Below are 18,805 nucleotides of genomic sequence, written 5' to 3' on the forward strand. Positions count from 1 at the left end.
ATCGTAATTGTGTTTACTCTGTTTATATTTCTGAACTTAATGTGTTCTTTTATCATCTGAAAAATCTGGAACCTGCTTTGGTCAGATGGGCTTACTGTCTGGAATCTGACCTTGGGGAAAGTTTGACCTTGACATCAAATCATAATTGATGTAATGTACGGTTGTTGAAACCGTTTGACCTTCAATTTCAAATATATATATATGTGGTTTTGACGATATAGGTACTATTTTTCGTCATGTTTTCTTTGAGTTCATTCCGAGGCTTTTTCCTCCCCAGCTTTCTGTGTTGTTTCACTTCCTGTTCTGGTGCACTGTGGGAGATGTCAGCATGACAGCCATGTTGTGACATCACATGCTTGTATTTTAGGAGAAAGATAAGAAGTATATGTTAAACCTGGACAATTTGAAGATTCGAGACCTTGAGGCAGGATTTATGTCCAAGAAATTTCCTTTTGCCCTCTTCAATCCTGATTCCAGGTAGAACCGCTTCTTCTCATAACATACAGACGTTTAGATCTAGAACCGGCCCTCCAACCAAGAGGTCCCGTTTGTTCGGGAACAGTTTACAAAAATGCACATGCGTTTGTGCTTGTTTCATATTTGTCTTTCCCGGTGCCTATGACATGTAGAGAGCATGAATTATACAAAAATATAAACTTGTGTATTTGTACTGTGAAACCTTCCAATCCATATAATTATATATGCAGGGAAATCATTCAGATTTGCAGTTCATAGGAAAACATTAAAGTCATGACCTTGTCATAAGGTTCCCGGAAGTAATTGAAGTAAAGATTTTACTGGGGACACCTCATATAAGAACATTTCCTCGATTTTATTACTTTTTCAGTGGACGTTCTTTAAAATCAGTGCCAAATTTGGAAAATAAATCTTTGGAATAATTTGGATGAAAGTTATTCAGTGTTTTTGAAAATAACCGATCTGAAACTGCTATCGTCTGGATTAATGGGGTTTCACTATTCAATGTCACTGCTCCAAATGTCTTCATTATTGGAAATGTCAAGTGCATGTTTTTGAAAACTTATGCACAGTCTGCATGAGCATTTTTACTAAACTGTTCGCTTATAAAACGTATGTCTGTGAGCTTGAGTGTTGTTGATGTTGTTTTCAGACTCTTATTTTGTTGTTTCGTAACTTCCCTTGAACAGGAACGAGAAAAGCGCTACATGCTGCCCCTTGATGGGTTAAGGTTGCGAGATATTGAAGGGGGCTTTCTCTCACACAAACATATGTTTGCATTGTTTAACCCTGAGACCAGGTAGGTATAAGGATGCCTGTAACCATAGTAACCAGAAAAGCAAATGGCTCTGTGGCACTCGCTGTGAGTGTGGACTTGGCTTTGGTTCCTGCTGATAATATCTCATTTCTCTGATGGCATCAAATCTGAGTTTTACCTCTCTTCATAACTGTTACTCTTTCGGGGTTTCTTGTAATCACAGAAAATAATTCTTCCATTGGACGCCCCCCAACAAAATGACACTTTTTAAAAAAAAAATTGTTTGTCTTGAGCACCCAACCAGACATTCTGAAACCAAAACAGGAAAAAAAAAAAGATGCAACCCTTGCATGTGACCAATTACATAGCTGGTCTGTGAGAATGCGCATTCATGGTCAGTGTTTCAGATATAAAGAAAATTGTCATTTGTTTGAGACACTGGTGTTAATTCCATGATTGAAAGTTGGTTGAAACTGAGAAAATTTGACTTAATATGAATCCAGCGAATGTATTTTGGAGTCAGATTTCAGTGTTTTTGCAGGGCTCTAGGGTTCAGGATCACAATTCACAAAGTGATCATAACGCTATGGTGATCGTAACTCCCAATATTTTAACATAGGCTCACGACAGTCTTAGCGCTATGGTGATCGTAACTCCCATACTTTAACATAGACTTACGACAGTCTTAGTGCTATGGTGATCGTAACTCCCATACTTTAACATAGACTTACGACAGTCTTAGCGGTATGGTGATCGTAACTCCCATGCTTTAACATAGACTTACGACAGTCTTAGCGGTATGGTGATCGTAACTCCCATGCTTTAACATAGGCTCCCGACAGTCTTAGCGCTATGGTGATCGTAACTCCCATGCTTTAACATAGTCTTACGACAGTCTTAGCGGTATGGTGATCATAACTCCCATACTTTAACATAGGCTCACGACAGTCTTAGCGCTATGGTGATCGTATCTCCCATACTTTAACATAGGCTCACGACAGTCTTAACGCTATGGTGATTGTAACTCCCATACTTTAACATAGGCTCACCACAGTCTTAGCGCTATGGTGATCGTAACTCCCATACTTTAACATAGGCTCAAGACAGTCTTAACGCTATGGTGATCGTAACTCCCATACTTTACTCCCATACTTTAACATAGGCTCAAGACAGTCTTAGCTATGGTGATCGTTAAATCTCCCATACTTTAACATAGGCTCAAGACAGTCTTAGCTCTATGGTGATCGTAACTCCCATACTTTAACATAGACTCAAGACAGTCTTAGCGCTATGGTGATCGTAACTCCCATACTTTAACATAGGCTCACGACAGTCTTAACGCTATGGTGATCGTAACTCCCATACTTTAACATAGGCTCACGACAGTCTTAAGCTATGGTGATCGTAAACTCCCATACTTTAACATAGGCTCCACGACAGTCTTAGCTATGCTATGGTGATCGTAGACTCCTTATACTTTAACATAGGCTCACGACAGTCTTAGCGCTATGGTGATCGTAACTCCCATACTTTAACATAGGCTCAAGACAGTCTTAGCGCTATGGTGATCGTAACTCCCATACTTTAACATAGGCTCACGACAGTCTTAGCGCTATGGTGATCGTAACTCCCATACTTTAACATAGGCTCACGACAGTCTTAGCGATATGGTGATCGTAACTCCCATACTTTAACATAGGCTCACGACAGTCTTAGCGCTATGAAAGCTTTGTGAAATGGGGCCCTGGAATTTTAATTTTACAAATATTACGTCTTGTTTCTATGTGAACTTTTCCTTGAAGTAATAGTTATTCTGTTTGTTTTAAGTATCCTTACTTGCATCTGATGTTTTCATCGTTTTGAACACTCGAGCAATAATTATGCAAATGATTAATGAACCCAGACTGTGTCATTGGCCAACACTTGATAGTCCCAAATATGGTCATGAAGATTGGTACAACTAAAACGTGATGCCCAAAGACACATTGCAGTTTCTGGTTTTCTTTTGCTGTGGTTCCTGAAGAACTAAAACATCATCTGTTTAGACCCGTGTATAACCTCCTCTGACTTTCACTCAGTCAGTTAGGCACTTCATCTTTCACTAATTGTAACCATGGTAGCCTTAGCATGATCGTTGGCAACTCACACCTGGCTAGATACACACCTGGCTAGATACAGAATGTTTGAAGTAGAGTAGTGTTGTCATCATGCATTTCTGCCTTGAGTTTGTGATAGTGTAGTTCTGTTCTGTTTTTGGTGTGTGTTTTGTGCTCAGCTTGCTGAGTTATTTGATCATATAGCAGCAATTTGATCATGTATCAGTTATTATAACAGCTATTTGATCATGTAACAGCTGTTTGATCATGTTTGGCCATGTAACCACTGTTTGATCATTTTGATCACTTCACAGCTGCTTGATCAAATTTGATCATTTCACAGCTGTTTGATCATGTTTGATAATTTCAGTGGTTTGACCATGTTTGATCATTTCACAGTGGTTTGATCATTTCACAGTGGTTTGACTGTTTGATCATTTCACAGCTGTTTGTTAATTTCACAATGGTTTGATCATGTTGATCATTTCATCAGTGATCATTTCACAGCTGTTTGTCATTCAACAGCAGTTTAACAGCTGTAATAAGAGCTGTTTTCACAAAAAAGATGTATCACCTTACGCGATGTTCCACACAATGTGTGCTGTAGCGCAAGGTGTTGAGAGCTGAAACAGAGTACTCTCAACATTTCCTGAGGATGATATTGAAGATAACTGTCATGGTCATTAGGTAATGTTGGTTCAGCTGCTTTTCTGGAACAGGAACAAGACTACCCTGATAAACAACCTTCAATAAGGTTGTATAACCACAGCAAATAACCATCACAGGATACACTGATGTATCCAGTACATTCTAAATGTGTCAACAAAGGTCAACAAGACTTACTGTTACTGCCTTCTTAAATGTGCTTTAGTTATAGTGCTTTAGCTAGTTGTGCTTTAGCTAGAGCACGTACATATACCAGTTTCTGTATTGCAATACTGTTGGATAATAATACAATAGTTAAGTTACAATTGCAATACTGTTCTCAGCAATATAATTGCAATATTCACGAATATTTTCACTTCTTTTGCGAATGGGGTTTATTTGGTAGGAATGAATGCCATTGTCTTTCCACACTGTCGATTTGCCGGCTGTATTTGGCATCAGTTGGTATATGATATTAAAACTGAACCTGATCTCTCCAAGATTCAACAAACATACGGAAATTCTTTATTTTGGAATGAACCACGCTGGGTTGATTTTAACATCATCTCAACAGCATTAATTATGGGAACATCTTCTACAGCATCTGACCCGTGAAGGTCCGGGTTAGAATTGATCTTCAGTAAACCATGCTTGTTGTAAGAGGCGACTAACGGGATCGGGAGGTCAAGCTCGCGGACTTGGTTGACAGATGTCATCGTATCCCAATTGCGTAGATCAATGCTCATGCTGTTGATCCCTGGATTGTCTGGTCCAGGCTCAATTATTTACAGACCGCCGCCATATAGCTGGAATATTGCTGAGTACGGCGTACTCACTCACTCACTCTACAGCATCTGTGGACAAGGGTTGAGCAATCGTCTAAGTGTTATTCACTGTGAACCATGCACCTTGGTGAGTGCCAAGTATGTTAGGAACCTGTGATTATGGGTTCAAATCCCACATTCTCCATGATTATGTTTCATGGTTTGTCAGCACCAAACCCATGCCTCCATGATAAACATCTACTGTCTACATCAGTTGGGTTTTTATCCCATATCAAGAGGCGGTGGGTTGCCTAGTGGTTAAAGTCTTCGCTCGTCACGCCGAAAACCCGGGTTCGATTCCCACATGGGTACATCGTGTGAAGCCCATTTCTGGTGTCCCCTGCCATGATATTGCAGGAGTATTGCTAAAAGCGGCATAAAACTAAACCTCACTCACTCACTCTCTCTCATATCAAGCTGACGTCCCTTAAGATGTGATTGAAATGCTATTGTAAGAGGCGTCAAACAAAACACTCATCATAAAATTTAAAATGGCAATGGGTGCATTCAAATATGAAGTGGGAAGTTTGAAGTTTGTTCAGTTAAATCAGGCAGTATGAAAATGGCTGACATGTCGGCCATTTTGAAAACAAACGAGTTCCCCTAATTGATGTTTGAAAGAGGAGGTTGTTACTACTGTGGTCGTGTTCTGTTGTGTTCATCAGTTGTGTTCATCGTTATAGTCACATTGTATCGGCTCTATTGGCGATTTCATTTGCCGGATGTTTATAAGCATAATTATTTGCCAAACTTATTTTTCAGCAACGTGTTTGTAATAATTGATGATAATTCAACTCATCATGTGTTTTAACTTAAATACTTTAATTTGAATTTAATTTGTAATAGCCTCATCATTCTGAGAATAAATGATGACTCATAAACATGATTGAAACTGAGAACTATTAGATAAGATAGAGGTCAAATGTACAGGCTCTTTATTTGAGTTATAACATTTCTGTTCTATTCTTAGTTTGGTTGAATAACGTTCAAGAAATTCACTGTATTTTGACAGTTTAAAAACTGTTTAAGAAACTTTCAACATATTGAAGATTCAGTGATATCAAAGATCCGTCTATGAATGTAAAATTATTTATTTAGATATAAAATCAATTATTTTTGTCTGTCATACCATGAATTTATTGTTTGAAACCTAAATCAAGTAAGAATATTGTTGTTTTATCTGTTGATGTTAATAAGTGTAATTATTTGAAGAGTGTAACACTAACAGGGGAGGTGACTCTACATGTGTGACCTTGCAGGAATGTCTACAAGGATTACAAGCAGCTTGAGTTGTCCGCTGAGAACCAGGAAGACATCGACTCCTGGAAGGCGTCATTTCTACGAGCTGGAGTATACCCGGAGAGACAGTCCGAGGAAGGGTCATCTTCGGTTAGTTGTGACACATTCTGGTGCAGTGATGACTGAGAATTACGCAATTTAATTTGCATATAGTGTGACCAGACTTCAGTTTTTTGTGAACAAATTTATACTGCTTTCATACTCTGACCTGGGGTAGCTGGTGGACCAACAGACAAAATGGTACGGTTTATTTGCATGAGCATCTTGTAGATAAGTACCTTTGACTTATACTCAACAAAAGAAGTTAAGGACCACCCCAATATTCAATATTTGGATCGTAATATGAACAGTTAAATACTTGTTGAGTATATGTAACAATGGTGAGCAAGCATAGTTTTCCCTGGGAGCCATAATGTTAGCCATTTGTTAACAGGGGCTGTGAGGTAGGCTAGTGGTTAAAGTGTTCACTCGTCATGCAGAAGATCTGGGTTCGATTCCCCACATGGGTACAATGTGTGAAGCCCATTTCTGGTGTCCCCCGACCACCTCCGTGGTGTAGTGGTTAGAGCGTCCGCCCGGGGAGCAGAAGGTCGCGGGTTCGATCCCCGACAGCGTCATACCAAAAGACGTTAAAATATGGTACTTGTTGGTCCCTGTCTGGCGCTCGGCATTAATGGGTACAACAAGGACTGGTCGGCTCGGAGTCAGTATAATGTGTCTGAGTGGGGTATTCATGCTTCACTGCGGCATGGTATCTCAGTGGGCTAGCACTATAAAACCAGCTTAAGTCTGGGCTAGTACAAGCAGCCGCACATACACATACACACGCATGCACGTTGTCTTATGAGCGAAATATTCTCAAGCACGACGTTAAACCCAATTTCACCTCATCTCGCCTCTGGTGTCCCCCACTCTGATATAGCGGGAATGTCGCTAAAAGTTGCGTAAAACCATACTACCTAACATCTTAACAATGGGAACAAATGCCTGTACTATTCAAGTGGATCTATACAAGAAGCACAATGTTCTAGTTCAGCATCTTACCAGTAATGGCAAGAAGTGAATCTGGACAAATGCAAGTCCTGGCTTTAGGATAATTAGCGCTTGGCATTATAAGGATCATTCTGGAATCGGAGAGAAAGAAATATTTCAAATTTTCAATAAGGTTAGTTCTTCAATCTCATGCGGTGTACTGAGAATTTTTTTCACCAGTCAGAAAGTGAAGATATAGGACATAGTTTGCAATGGAAGAGGCACACAGTAAACTATATATATAATGAACATGGTTATAGTGATACAATGGATACAATGAACTGTTTCTGGGATCCTGGACCACAGGCAAATTGTATCGCAAATAGGGTTGCACAACAAAGAGAAAATGACCAGTCTTCACATATAAAGCTGATAAAGGTTTCACATATCGTGCTTCCGCTTCTGTTCGAAAAATATTTTTAATATCAAAATAAAATATCGCCATCATCAAAGGTAGACACCCATTTCCTCACAGGGTTGTGCTCTCAGATTTCCAAACTCATATTTAATAATTACTCACGTATAATATATTTAATTCAACATTTTAAGCGCAAATTGTGGCATGTCAAATCGTTCTTCGCCTCCATTACCCCTGCCAGCTTCTGGTTCAACGGTCATTTTCTCTTTGTTGCGCAACAATATTTGTGCTACAATTTGCCTGTGCCTGGACACATGCTATATGTTTTAGTCAAAAAACTTATTGGGTTGGTGAGGTAGCCTATGAAGCATTTACTAGTCACGCAGAAGACCCGGGTTCGATTCCCCTCATGGGTACTATGTGTGAAGCCCATTTCTGGTGTCTCCTACCATGATATTGCTGGAATATTGCTAAAAGTGGCGTAAAACTAAACGCACTCACTCAAAATGCTTATAACAAACTTACAGCTACAAGGAGCTGAAATTAGTGGCCCCTTTGACTGCGTGATATCACTGGATTACTGTGTTGTGCACACTGTTCTATGGACACTGTTTTGTATTTGTACAGAGCAAGGATGATATTGGTTCCATGGACCCTCAGCTGGAACGCCAGGTGGAGACAATCCGAATCTGGTCGACTCCTACATGAAGATCATCAACAAGACACAGAGAGATCTGGTGCCGAAGACCATGATGCACATGATCGTCAACAACGTGAGTGAGATCCAGTGGTGTAAAGATAGACAGACATACAGATAGATACAGACATACAGATAGATAGACATACAGATAGATAGACAGACATACAGATAGATAGACAGACATACAGACAGATAGACAGACATACAGATAGATAGACAGACATACAGATAGATAGACAGACATACAGATAGATAGACAGACATACAGATAGATAGACACACATACAGATAGATAGACAGACATACAGATAGATAGACAGACATACAGACAGATAGATAGATACAGACATACAGATAGATAGATAGACAGTCATACAGATAGATAGATAGACAGACATACAGATAGATAGACATACAGATAGATAGACAGACATACAGATAGATAGACAGAGACATACAGATAGATAGACAGACATACAGATAGATAGACAGACATACAGATAGATAGACAGACATACAGATAGATAGATAGACATACATATAGATAGACAGACATACAGACAGATAGATAGACAGACATACAGATAGATAGATAGACAGACATACAGATAGATAGACATACAGATAGATAGACAGACATACAGATAGATAGACAGACATACAGATAGATAGACAGACATACAGATAGATAGACATACAGATAGATAGACAGACATACAGATAGATAGACAGATAGACAGACATACAGATAGATAGACAGACATATAGACAGACATACAGATAGATAGACAGACAGACATACAGATAGATAGACAGACATACAGATAGATAGATAGACACAGATACAGATAGATAGACAGACATACAGATAGACAGACATACAGATAGATAGACAGACATACAGATAGACAGACATACAGATAGACAGACATACAGATAGATAGACAGACATACAGATAGATAGACAGACATACAGATAGATAGACAGACAGATAGACAGACATACAGATAGATAGAGACAGACATACAGAGATAGATACATAGACAGACAGATAGATAGACAGACAGATATACAGATAGATAGACAGACATACAGATAGATAGACAGACATACAGATAGATAGACAGACATACAGATAGATAGACAGACATACAGATAGATAGACAGACATACAGAGACATACAGATAGACAGACATACAGATAGATAGACAGACATACAGATAGATAGACAGACATACAGATAGATAGACAGACATACAGATAGATAGACAGACATACAGATAGATAGACAGACATACAGATAGATAGACAGACAGACATACAGATAGATAGACATACAGATAGATAGACAGACATACAGATAGATAGACAGACATACAGATAGATAGACAAACATACAGATAGATAGACAGACATACAGATAGATAGACAGACCGACAGAAAGAAAGACACACACACAACAGAACATAATGATGTTCCGTGTGATTCCAAAATTATAATATGTATTAATTACAATGATATTTTTATGATAAATTTTCAATATTTTGCGGATGCCAGTTAAATCTGCCTCGCATTTCCCTTCTGATCAAAACTACTGTTGAAATTTGTCTTGTACTTACGCTTGACAGTCTTGCTGTTAATCAGCTGTTGCGATTGTGTGTATGAGAAAGCGATGTTAGTGCTTAAATATCCTAAATCTGTGTTAATGTACACAACGTACAGTAGTCCCAATGGTTCATTCATTAGACCCATGAAGATCTGGGTTAGAATTGATCTTCAGTAAAGCATGCTTGTCGTAAGAGGTGACTAACGGATCGGGTGGTCAGGCTTGCTGGCTTGGTTGACAGTGACACATGTCATCGGTTCCCAATTGTGTAAATCGATGCTCATGCTGTTCATCACTGGATTGTTTGGCCCTGACTCAATCATTTACAGACCGCCATATAGCTGGAATATTGCTGATTGCGGCGTAAAACTAAACTCCTTTGCACAAGTTGTTATTGTTGTTAGGGGCGGTGGGGTAGCCTAGTGGTTAAAGCGTTGGCTCGTCACTCCAAAGACCCGGGTTCGAATCCCCACATGGGGACAATGTGTGAAGCCCATTTCTGGTGTTCCCTGCCGTGATGTTGCTGGAATATTGCTAAAAGCCGCGTAAAACCAAACTCAGTCAGTCAGTCAGTATTGTTGTTGTACAAGAGTTATTCCCCCTTGATCACAGATCAGAAATCTTCCCTAAAAAGGGTCCACATTCATGATAAACAGACATTTATTTTAATGTTTCTTCTTTAGTAAATAATTTAACACCTTCATTTACAATCTTGAGACTAATTTATTGATCTGAATGCATCATGAATCAAAACTCAGGCCTATAAATTGGAATAAACAAATGATTTAATCTCTGTCTGAAACTTGCTGATGCTTTGTGTTTTCAGTTGAAAGAGTTCATCAACACAGACCTTCTGGCTCATCTCTACTCATCTGGAGACCAGGTAAACAGATAACCAACATCCGCCAATGTAACAGAGTTACGAGGTGGGGTAGCCCAGTAGTTAAAGTGTTTGCTAATAACAGTAATGATTCAGGTTCTGTTCTCCATGTGTGAACAGTTTGTGAAACTCGAACATGGTGTTTTCTTCTCTGATATGGCTTGGATATTGCTAAAACAGGCGAAAAATCATACTTCCTAGAGGATCAGGTTTTTAATAACCATGAAGATCACGTAAAGAACTGAACTTCAGCAATCCTTGCTTGTCCTGTGGTCAGGATCGGTAGGTGTAAGTTGTTTATTACAGTTGCGATCGTGTGGTCAGGCTCCCTGAGTTGGTTGATGCATGTCACTGTTTCCCAGCTGCGTAGATCGATGCTCATGATGTCAAATTCTGGGGGCGGTGGGGTAGCCTAGTGGTTAAAGCGTTCGCTCGTCACGCCGAAGACCCGGGTTCGATTCCCCACATGGGTACAATGTGTGAAGCCCATTTCTGGTGTCCCCCGCCGTGATATTGCTGGAATATTGCTAAAAAGCGGCGTAAAACCATACTCACTCACTCACTCACTCAAATTCTGGGTTGTCTGGTCGGGATCTGATTATTTACAGGCTGATGTCGAAAAGTTTTAGTATTGCTGAGCACGGTATTTAACAAAAAGCATTTTTTTAAGTCTCCACGTCAGTTGGGTTCATTTGTTGCTATATATATTCGTACGTGGATGTTGATTTCTCATATGAATGATGATACATCCCTCTTTAGCTGATGAGATGCTGATAATTAGGTCTTAAGTCAGAAGCTAATGTTTAAACTGGAATGACAAATTTCATGTTAGTGTAGCAAAATGAATGTTATGACTTTGTAGAGGTAAGCTATATTTCATTGAGAACAGGACCAAAATAGAGAAAGGTTTCAAAGAAACTTCGAAGACTTGATTTCAGGAACTGGTGCATGTTGAAATTAGCCAAGTGAACCTGACTTAACAAACTTGTGCTAATAATGGTTCCGATTAATTATGGATGTATGTAATTAGGAAAATATATCTAACATCCTTGATCAATTTCAGTAGTACTTTTGAATTTTTGCTTCACTGACATGATCGCAAAGAATGGAATCACTTCACATCTGAAAAAATTCCTTTCTTCACATATCTGAAGATTGATTCTGCGCCTGTCTATTTTAGGATCTTCATTGATCATCTTTCTCTTTTCTCAATTATAAAATAAAAGCCAATATTCAAAACTTGTACCTAAGTCTCCAGTGTTTTCAATACAGGGGAAATCATTTAATCTTCTTTTGTATAATTCAGCCGACTGACACACCTTGAAGCGTAGTGATGTAACACTTGCAACTTTCTAATTCCGCGTGTACTGATATATTGCACTGTTTGCCAGCTTTCTTTCAGTGAGTGAGTTGGATTTTACGCCACTTTCAGCTGTATTCCAGCAATATCAAGGCAGGAGACACCAGACATGGGCTTCACAAATTTTACACATATGGGGAAATGAGCTGGGACTTTGGCCCTTTGTTTTAACCACAAGGCTACCCTGCCTCCCCAGCTTTCTCTGAAGTTTTTGGATTTTGGATTCTGTGACTTCTTCAGACATCGACATATCTGGTCCTGTGTTGAAATCAGCTTCATCTGGTTATCTCTACTATTGGCAGTAGTATTTCCAACACCTGTACACTTGCATTCTCTTCCCACAGAGGTTACTTGTCATATCTTCCTACGAACCTCTGTTCCATATTTCCCGGTTGTCGCGGCAAAAGATCGCAAAACGAATTATCTCCCTTCTTTCTATCCAATCAGAACAGGTGTCTCATCGACTTAGATTCAACTTGACTAACACAAGCAAATGTGGGGCCAAAAATATCCCCCATCTGCCAGGGACTTGTGTTGATGTTACACACAAGACGTTTAATGGCTAGCTTGTCCGTTGTCAACGAGGGCGATGGAGACGCCACTGATCCGCCATAACATGACTGAGTTCTGTCTAGAAGAAACGTTTGCGCATCGCGCAGGGGAAGAAGTTTAGTTTTCTCAAAGCATACGGAAATTACCGAGGCCTTGCGAATGATCACTTTTGAAATAACATCGCTGATTGCACAACTAAATCTGATTGCCTCCAATCACGAGTCTTGAACGCTCACACCATGAAAGGGCCATATTAGAACAGAGGTTACGTAGGAAGATATGACAGGAGTAACCTCTGTGGGAAGAGAATGGTACACTTGTAGAAGATGTAATTCTGGAAATTGTGTCCAGATCACATAGTGTTACTGGAGACATAAGTGTCTCAGTTGTCTAAGATGTGGCAGTTCACTGTGAAGAGTTGCTTCCCTTTGGCTAAACGTCTAGCTGAGACTGTGGGTTTGAATTGATCTGATTGTGTCTCTAAGTTTGTCAGTGCTCACATGTGTACATGGGTTCCTGCGTTCCTGCGTTCCATTGTCTTGAGATTATGGTTGTCTCAAAGTGAAGTTTGGTCCTTGTTATTACTTGTTTATTCACCATTGTGTGTTATGTGAAGCCTCAGATAGCTTGAACTATTCATGTTGGTCTTTCAACTTACACACAAAAGTGTTCGACTGTATTTCGAAAATTATTTATAATTATTATTAGTATGAGAATATTATTCTGTTATAAAACTGTCGAGGACACTGATGTGTATTGAAAGTTCCAAAACAAGACTGTTGTCTTCTGTAGTCGTCACTGATGGAGGAATCACCCGAAGAGGCACAGCGTCGAGATGAGATGCTGAGAATGTACCACGCAACAAAAGAGGCTCTCAGCATCATTGGCGACGTCTCTACGGGCACCACGTACACCCCAACACCACCCCCGGTGGACAACGACTGGCTGAAGGCTGAGCCTAACGCTGGAGGAGGAGGCTCTGGAGGAGGGGTCATGCCGTTTAACGGGTGAGTTTACAGACAGAGCTTCCACAAGGGCCTCTGCACCTCTTGGTCCCGATCCACAAAGAGTTCATAACGTTACGACCTGTCGTATCTCTATAGTTTATCGAATGTCGTAGCACTAAGAACATTTAGTGGATGGGGACCCGGTTGAGTTTCTGGTGAAAATATGTCGCAAGAACCACACTTATATTAGGATGTGGTCAGATGTAACTTTCTATCTCCTGTTGTCGTGCAGTCGTGTTGTTGTGTATGATTTGAAAGTAAAACCAAGAATCGTAGGCTTAAGCTCATTGTCTTCTTTTGAAAGGGCATCTTACAAAAGAAAATGGAAATTAATTCTCTTTATGACACATCGCCTGTCGATTGCAACAAGGGAGCACAGATACAGTATGGAACAATGTTGATTGTAAACTTGAATTACATTGTAATGAGAACATTGTTTCCATTTCATAATAAGAAAATGTGAACATGCAAAAACAGATTAGGTTACTATTCTGTTGAAATTATCACGTTTCCTTGTAAATGAACATCTTATGTGGGATTTAGTTTCAGAAAATAATATTTATTACACTTCTTTACAAAAATGTTAACACTGAGTTTTATTTCAATATAGCCCTTTTGACTGCCCAGGACCTATTTTAAACATACCTATCTATAAGAAGTTGAATGCTTTATATGGATTTAACTGCCAGGAATTGGGATTGGGCAGTGGCACCAGACCAACAGATATACAACTGTTGTTGAAGTGCTCATGCTATCATAGTTTTGTTTCTGATCGGTTTTCTGGGACTCTGACTAACTGGCATCTGGAAAGTCAATGAGAATATCAAAAGATATCATTGACGATTCAGAATGACCTCTGCTGATATCGTGATGTTATTGTATAGAATCCAACAGGCCTTGATGTGTCTCCAAAGGGAAAAATATCTTGAGCATACCACATAAGTTCTGGTATCTGTTTGTTGGAGTTGAATACAAATTTTGGTACAGAAAGAATGATTTTTCTCGATAAGATTCTTTCAAGTTATATTTCTTGTAAATGTTCTGTTTTCTTGGAAATTTGAAACATACTTTAAAATTCAAATACATGTATTTTAAAAGTGTAAAATGTCATAAGTTAGTGTAAAGTTCAGTAGATCTGATCATGAAACACATGTGATAAAAGTGGTCTCACTTAGGTATAGAGTTTGTTCAAAATTGCCTCCGTTCACCCAGCAGAAAATGGGTACCCAGTGGGATAAGTCATGTGACTATAACCTTCTAGCTCTTAACAGGCGGCTTGGGTTATCCAGGGTAATAATGTGCTGTGCCTTGATTGTTGGCGCTATGAACATACCTAGTGTGGAGTTTGGCGCTATGAACATACCTAGTGTGGAGTTTGGCGCTATATAAATGGACACATTCTTATTGTTTTCATTACTTGATCATTATGATCTTTTGAAACCTGATACATGTTTACATTTGAATTATTTCTACTGGTGTATTTTGTTAACTATCAATGTTTTGTTTGCTTTTCATTTCCCCATGTAATTATGATTTGTATAATGATATTTCTGATTTAAAAACTCAATTGCTTGTTTCCCCACATTTCATTTGCACTCACATCTGCAGAATAAATTAAATGTTTGGAATTCTTCTTTGGTCACAATGTATTACAAAAGTCAAGAGATCCTATTTACCTTTAAATTTGAATTTTATTTAATTTTAAAGCTGATGATTCAAATTATTTGACATGAGTAGATATCATGGACACACAAAAAATCCTCAATTTCAAATACAGTTCGATATTTCCTCTGATTCAATTTCTCTTTTGTTTTATTACATTTTTTGTCTGTTTATTCTCATGTCACCTGTTTGTTTATTTGCTTGTCTCTTGCTTTCTTTCATGACTTGTTAAACCCTCCTCATTTCAAATGCTGTTCAAAAGTTTCGTTTTATTTCGTTTTATTATGTTCACTTATCACTTATTTGGTCTCACATTCCTCACGTCACATTTTCTTCTCTTCCTTCCTTCTATAACACTTTGCTACCTCCAATCTAATGCCTGCACCATCTCTCCATTGTCCTGCCATCTCCCTTGCAGTCGACCACCGTCTCCCGCCAGAAACCGACCACCTCCCCCAGTCCCCAACCGCCCTGGCGACTCTGGCAGTCTCCCACAGCCGCTAATGCCCATGAGGTCAGGGCCATCCATTCCGTCTCGCCCGGCCCCCCAGGCACCCAGTGCACCATCGGTACCGGCGTAAGTACAACACCTGGCTTAGTGATGCAGAGTCAGAGGGGCATCGTATGTTGATGGAGGATATAAGGAGCCCATGTGAAATGATGTTCTGTGATAAGGACAAGGTGTCTGTTGACATTAAGCACTTGATAATAAAACCTCACTAAGACTGTTTGTCAGGAAGCTTGCAGTACCTTCTAAAAGCTGTCAAATTATACATAAACTAATTATTTTTTAAAAAACGCTAAAAAACAGACATCTAAAAAGACAAAAAACAATTTCCATCTTCTCTGGAAGTCTTATCTGCTAATGACACACACTCCATTTTTGAAATTTTGATCTCATCATCACTAGAGGAGTTACCTCCCTTGGTTTGAAATACGGAACCAATCGCACTACTGTGTTACTGACTGCAAAAAAACCTTGAATAATTACCTTCTTTGGCTTCAGTGTAAACTCTGTTCTTGTGGGGATGTTAATTAAATATGGAACCTGAACATGGGTGAGTTTGTCACCTCACATACAAACGATGCCTCTCTTGATCTCGCTCATCATTCCTGCAGTGATAGCCTCGTCAGGTAAGAGCAATAGTAGATCCGTCCTTCGTGATACGGAGTTTTAAGACTGACAAAATACTTCAGAAGTTTGCCACCATCGCCAAGGAACTCAATGACGATGACCCCGACAGTGGCATCGCCAAGGAACTCAATGACGATGCCCCCGCCGGTTGCGCCCCGGGACTTGTTGCCAGCCCCTCTCATGGCAACGAGGGCAGCACCGTCGCCACCCCTCTCTCCTAAACGCCAGGCGCCAAACATTCCGTCGTAAGTCTGGCTCATGAGGTTTGACTTCTCCTTGAACAATGGGGAACAGGTTTTGACTTTACAAGCTAGAAATACTTGGTGTTGACGTAGACAAGAATGTTCAGCTTGTAAAGTCCTGTACATCCAGAACTCACCCCTGACTTAGTTTTAGAGGCATTTCGTCTGTGCTTTGTCTGCCCGACTCTCAACATGGTTTGGGTATGTGAGGCAAGGGTTAGTGTTCCAATCGTTATGGACACCAGAAATGGGTTTACAAATTGTACCCACCCTTGCAGAACCAGGCTAGAATTGATCTTCAGTAACCCATTCTTGTTGTAAGAGGCGACTAACAGGATTGGGTGGTCAGGCTCGCTGACTTGGTTGACACATGTCATTGTATCCCAATTATTAGATCGATGCTCATGCTGTTGATCACTGGGTTGTCTGGGCCAGACTGGACTCCCATATAGCTGGGATATTGATGAGCGGGACGTTTCACAACGAACAAGCATCAAGCAACAAACTCATGTCTTCTGTATCACAACAATGTTTTGGCCATTGTGATGGTGGTGGTGGTGGTGGTGGTGGTGATGATGATGATGATGATGATGATGATGATGATGATGATGATGATGATTGTCACCATTCACATTCAAGGGTCATGTTTGAACAACTTGAATAAAAACTACTTGTATTGACAATTTGCTTGAGTGAGTTTAGTTGTACGAGGGGTTGAGGTGGTGGTGTTTTAGCCTGGTGGTTAAGGTATCTGCTCATCACACTGAAGACCCGGGTTCAATTTGCCACGTGTACAATATGTGAAGCCCGTTTCTGGTGTCCCCAGCCATCGGTACAGAACGGCAAGCTGATTTGTGTTATTTGCAAGATTGCAGGTATTTTAACGAATCATGACAAATTATCTTATGATGAATGAACACTGGTGGTCCTATTGTCAAGTGATGTTGCTGGGGGTTCTTTGTAGAAAAACCGCCCTGATGTTGCTGGAATATTGCTAAAAGCGGCGTAAAACCAAACTCAGTCAGTCAGTCTTTGTAGAAAAGGGGTGTAAAAACCCAACTCACTCACTATCATGCTTGAAGGGTGGACATAGATGATTGGAGTGGTGTTCATGATATCAATCCCTGGTTTGGTTGATCCTGATTCAGTTATTAATAGAGGACATCACATAGATGGAATATTGTTAAGTGTGCAGCATTTAACAACTAAGAAAGTTATAATGCATTCTTAATGAAAGGGGCGGTGGGTTAGCCTAGTGGTTAAAGTGTTCGCTCGTCACGCTGAAGACCCGGGTTCGATTCCCCACATGGGTACAATGTCCCCCGCCGTGATATTGCTGGAATATTGCTAAAAGCGGCGTAAAACTAAACTCTTTCTGAAAGAAATGGTTGAAAATTGTTGCCAAAGTGCAGAGAGTTTAAATTATCTCCCTTTGGTCACTGAGAAAAAGGCCAACTGTATGCGTGAAATACAATGTATGTCGTAGCTTGAATATTGCTGACAGCAGAATTAATCCCAACTGATTAGATCTGAATGGCTAGGAATAATGATAATTTTACAACACAAATCTGATAGTCGATATATGTTCACAGTATATTGAAGTGAAACTAATCTTGTTCTTGTTTGTTTTGCTCAGACGCCCAGGAGGTAATTCTCAAGGGAGTATCCGAGGCGCCGCCCCCAAGATCCCTGGTCGACCCACAATACCAGCTAGACCTCAGTAGACCTGTGACGAGTAGACAGATAGACCGATGGACACCGCAATAGGCAGTAGACCATAGTGATTATGCAAATGTACTGTAGGGAAGAAACCAGAAGGGTTTTCATATGTAAATAACTCGCTACCATTATTTGTGATGCAACTTTGTCTGGGTGAAGAAAACAATGTCAAAACATAGTCGAAGAAATTTTTTACGAGTTTTTTTACACGTCACCCAGCTGTCTTTTCAGTCAGATTAAGTTGAGTTTGTTCATAGTGTATATTTATTGTATGTAACTGAAACTTAGTTTGTAGAGAATGACAAATATTGGTTTCAACTCTTTGAGGAAAAAATACATTTGAATTGCATTTTGATAATGCATGTGATCATCTGTTTTGAAGGAGAATGTGTAATTTTGATGGTTTGAATATTTGTTTCTCTGTGGACATGAATAATCTGGTCTTCCTGAAC

The 18,805-nt window shown here is 39.7% G+C and overlaps 1 protein-coding gene across 1 annotated transcript in view; it reads left to right on the forward strand.

Moving 5' to 3' along the window:
• LOC124257239 (dynamin-1-like) overlaps positions 1–18,797 on the forward strand; it is a 71,873-nt gene extending 53,076 nt beyond the window's left edge. The window contains 8 exon segments of the mRNA XM_046691251.1: positions 368–477; positions 6,059–6,188; positions 8,116–8,170; positions 8,173–8,261; positions 10,623–10,679; positions 13,381–13,595; positions 15,676–15,834; positions 18,271–18,797. Coding sequence (XP_046547207.1) covers positions 368–477; positions 6,059–6,188; positions 8,116–8,170; positions 8,173–8,261; positions 10,623–10,679; positions 13,381–13,595; positions 15,676–15,834; positions 18,271–18,358 — 903 coding nt within the window. The 3' untranslated portion in view covers positions 18,359–18,797.
• Positions 18,798–18,805: the final 8 nt, after the last annotated feature.

This window comes from Haliotis rubra, unplaced genomic scaffold (assembly GCF_003918875.1).
Source record: "Haliotis rubra isolate DU_JTF1 unplaced genomic scaffold, ASM391887v1 Scf653, whole genome shotgun sequence".
In the NCBI taxonomy this organism is placed as follows: Eukaryota; Metazoa; Mollusca; class Gastropoda; order Lepetellida; family Haliotidae; genus Haliotis; species Haliotis rubra.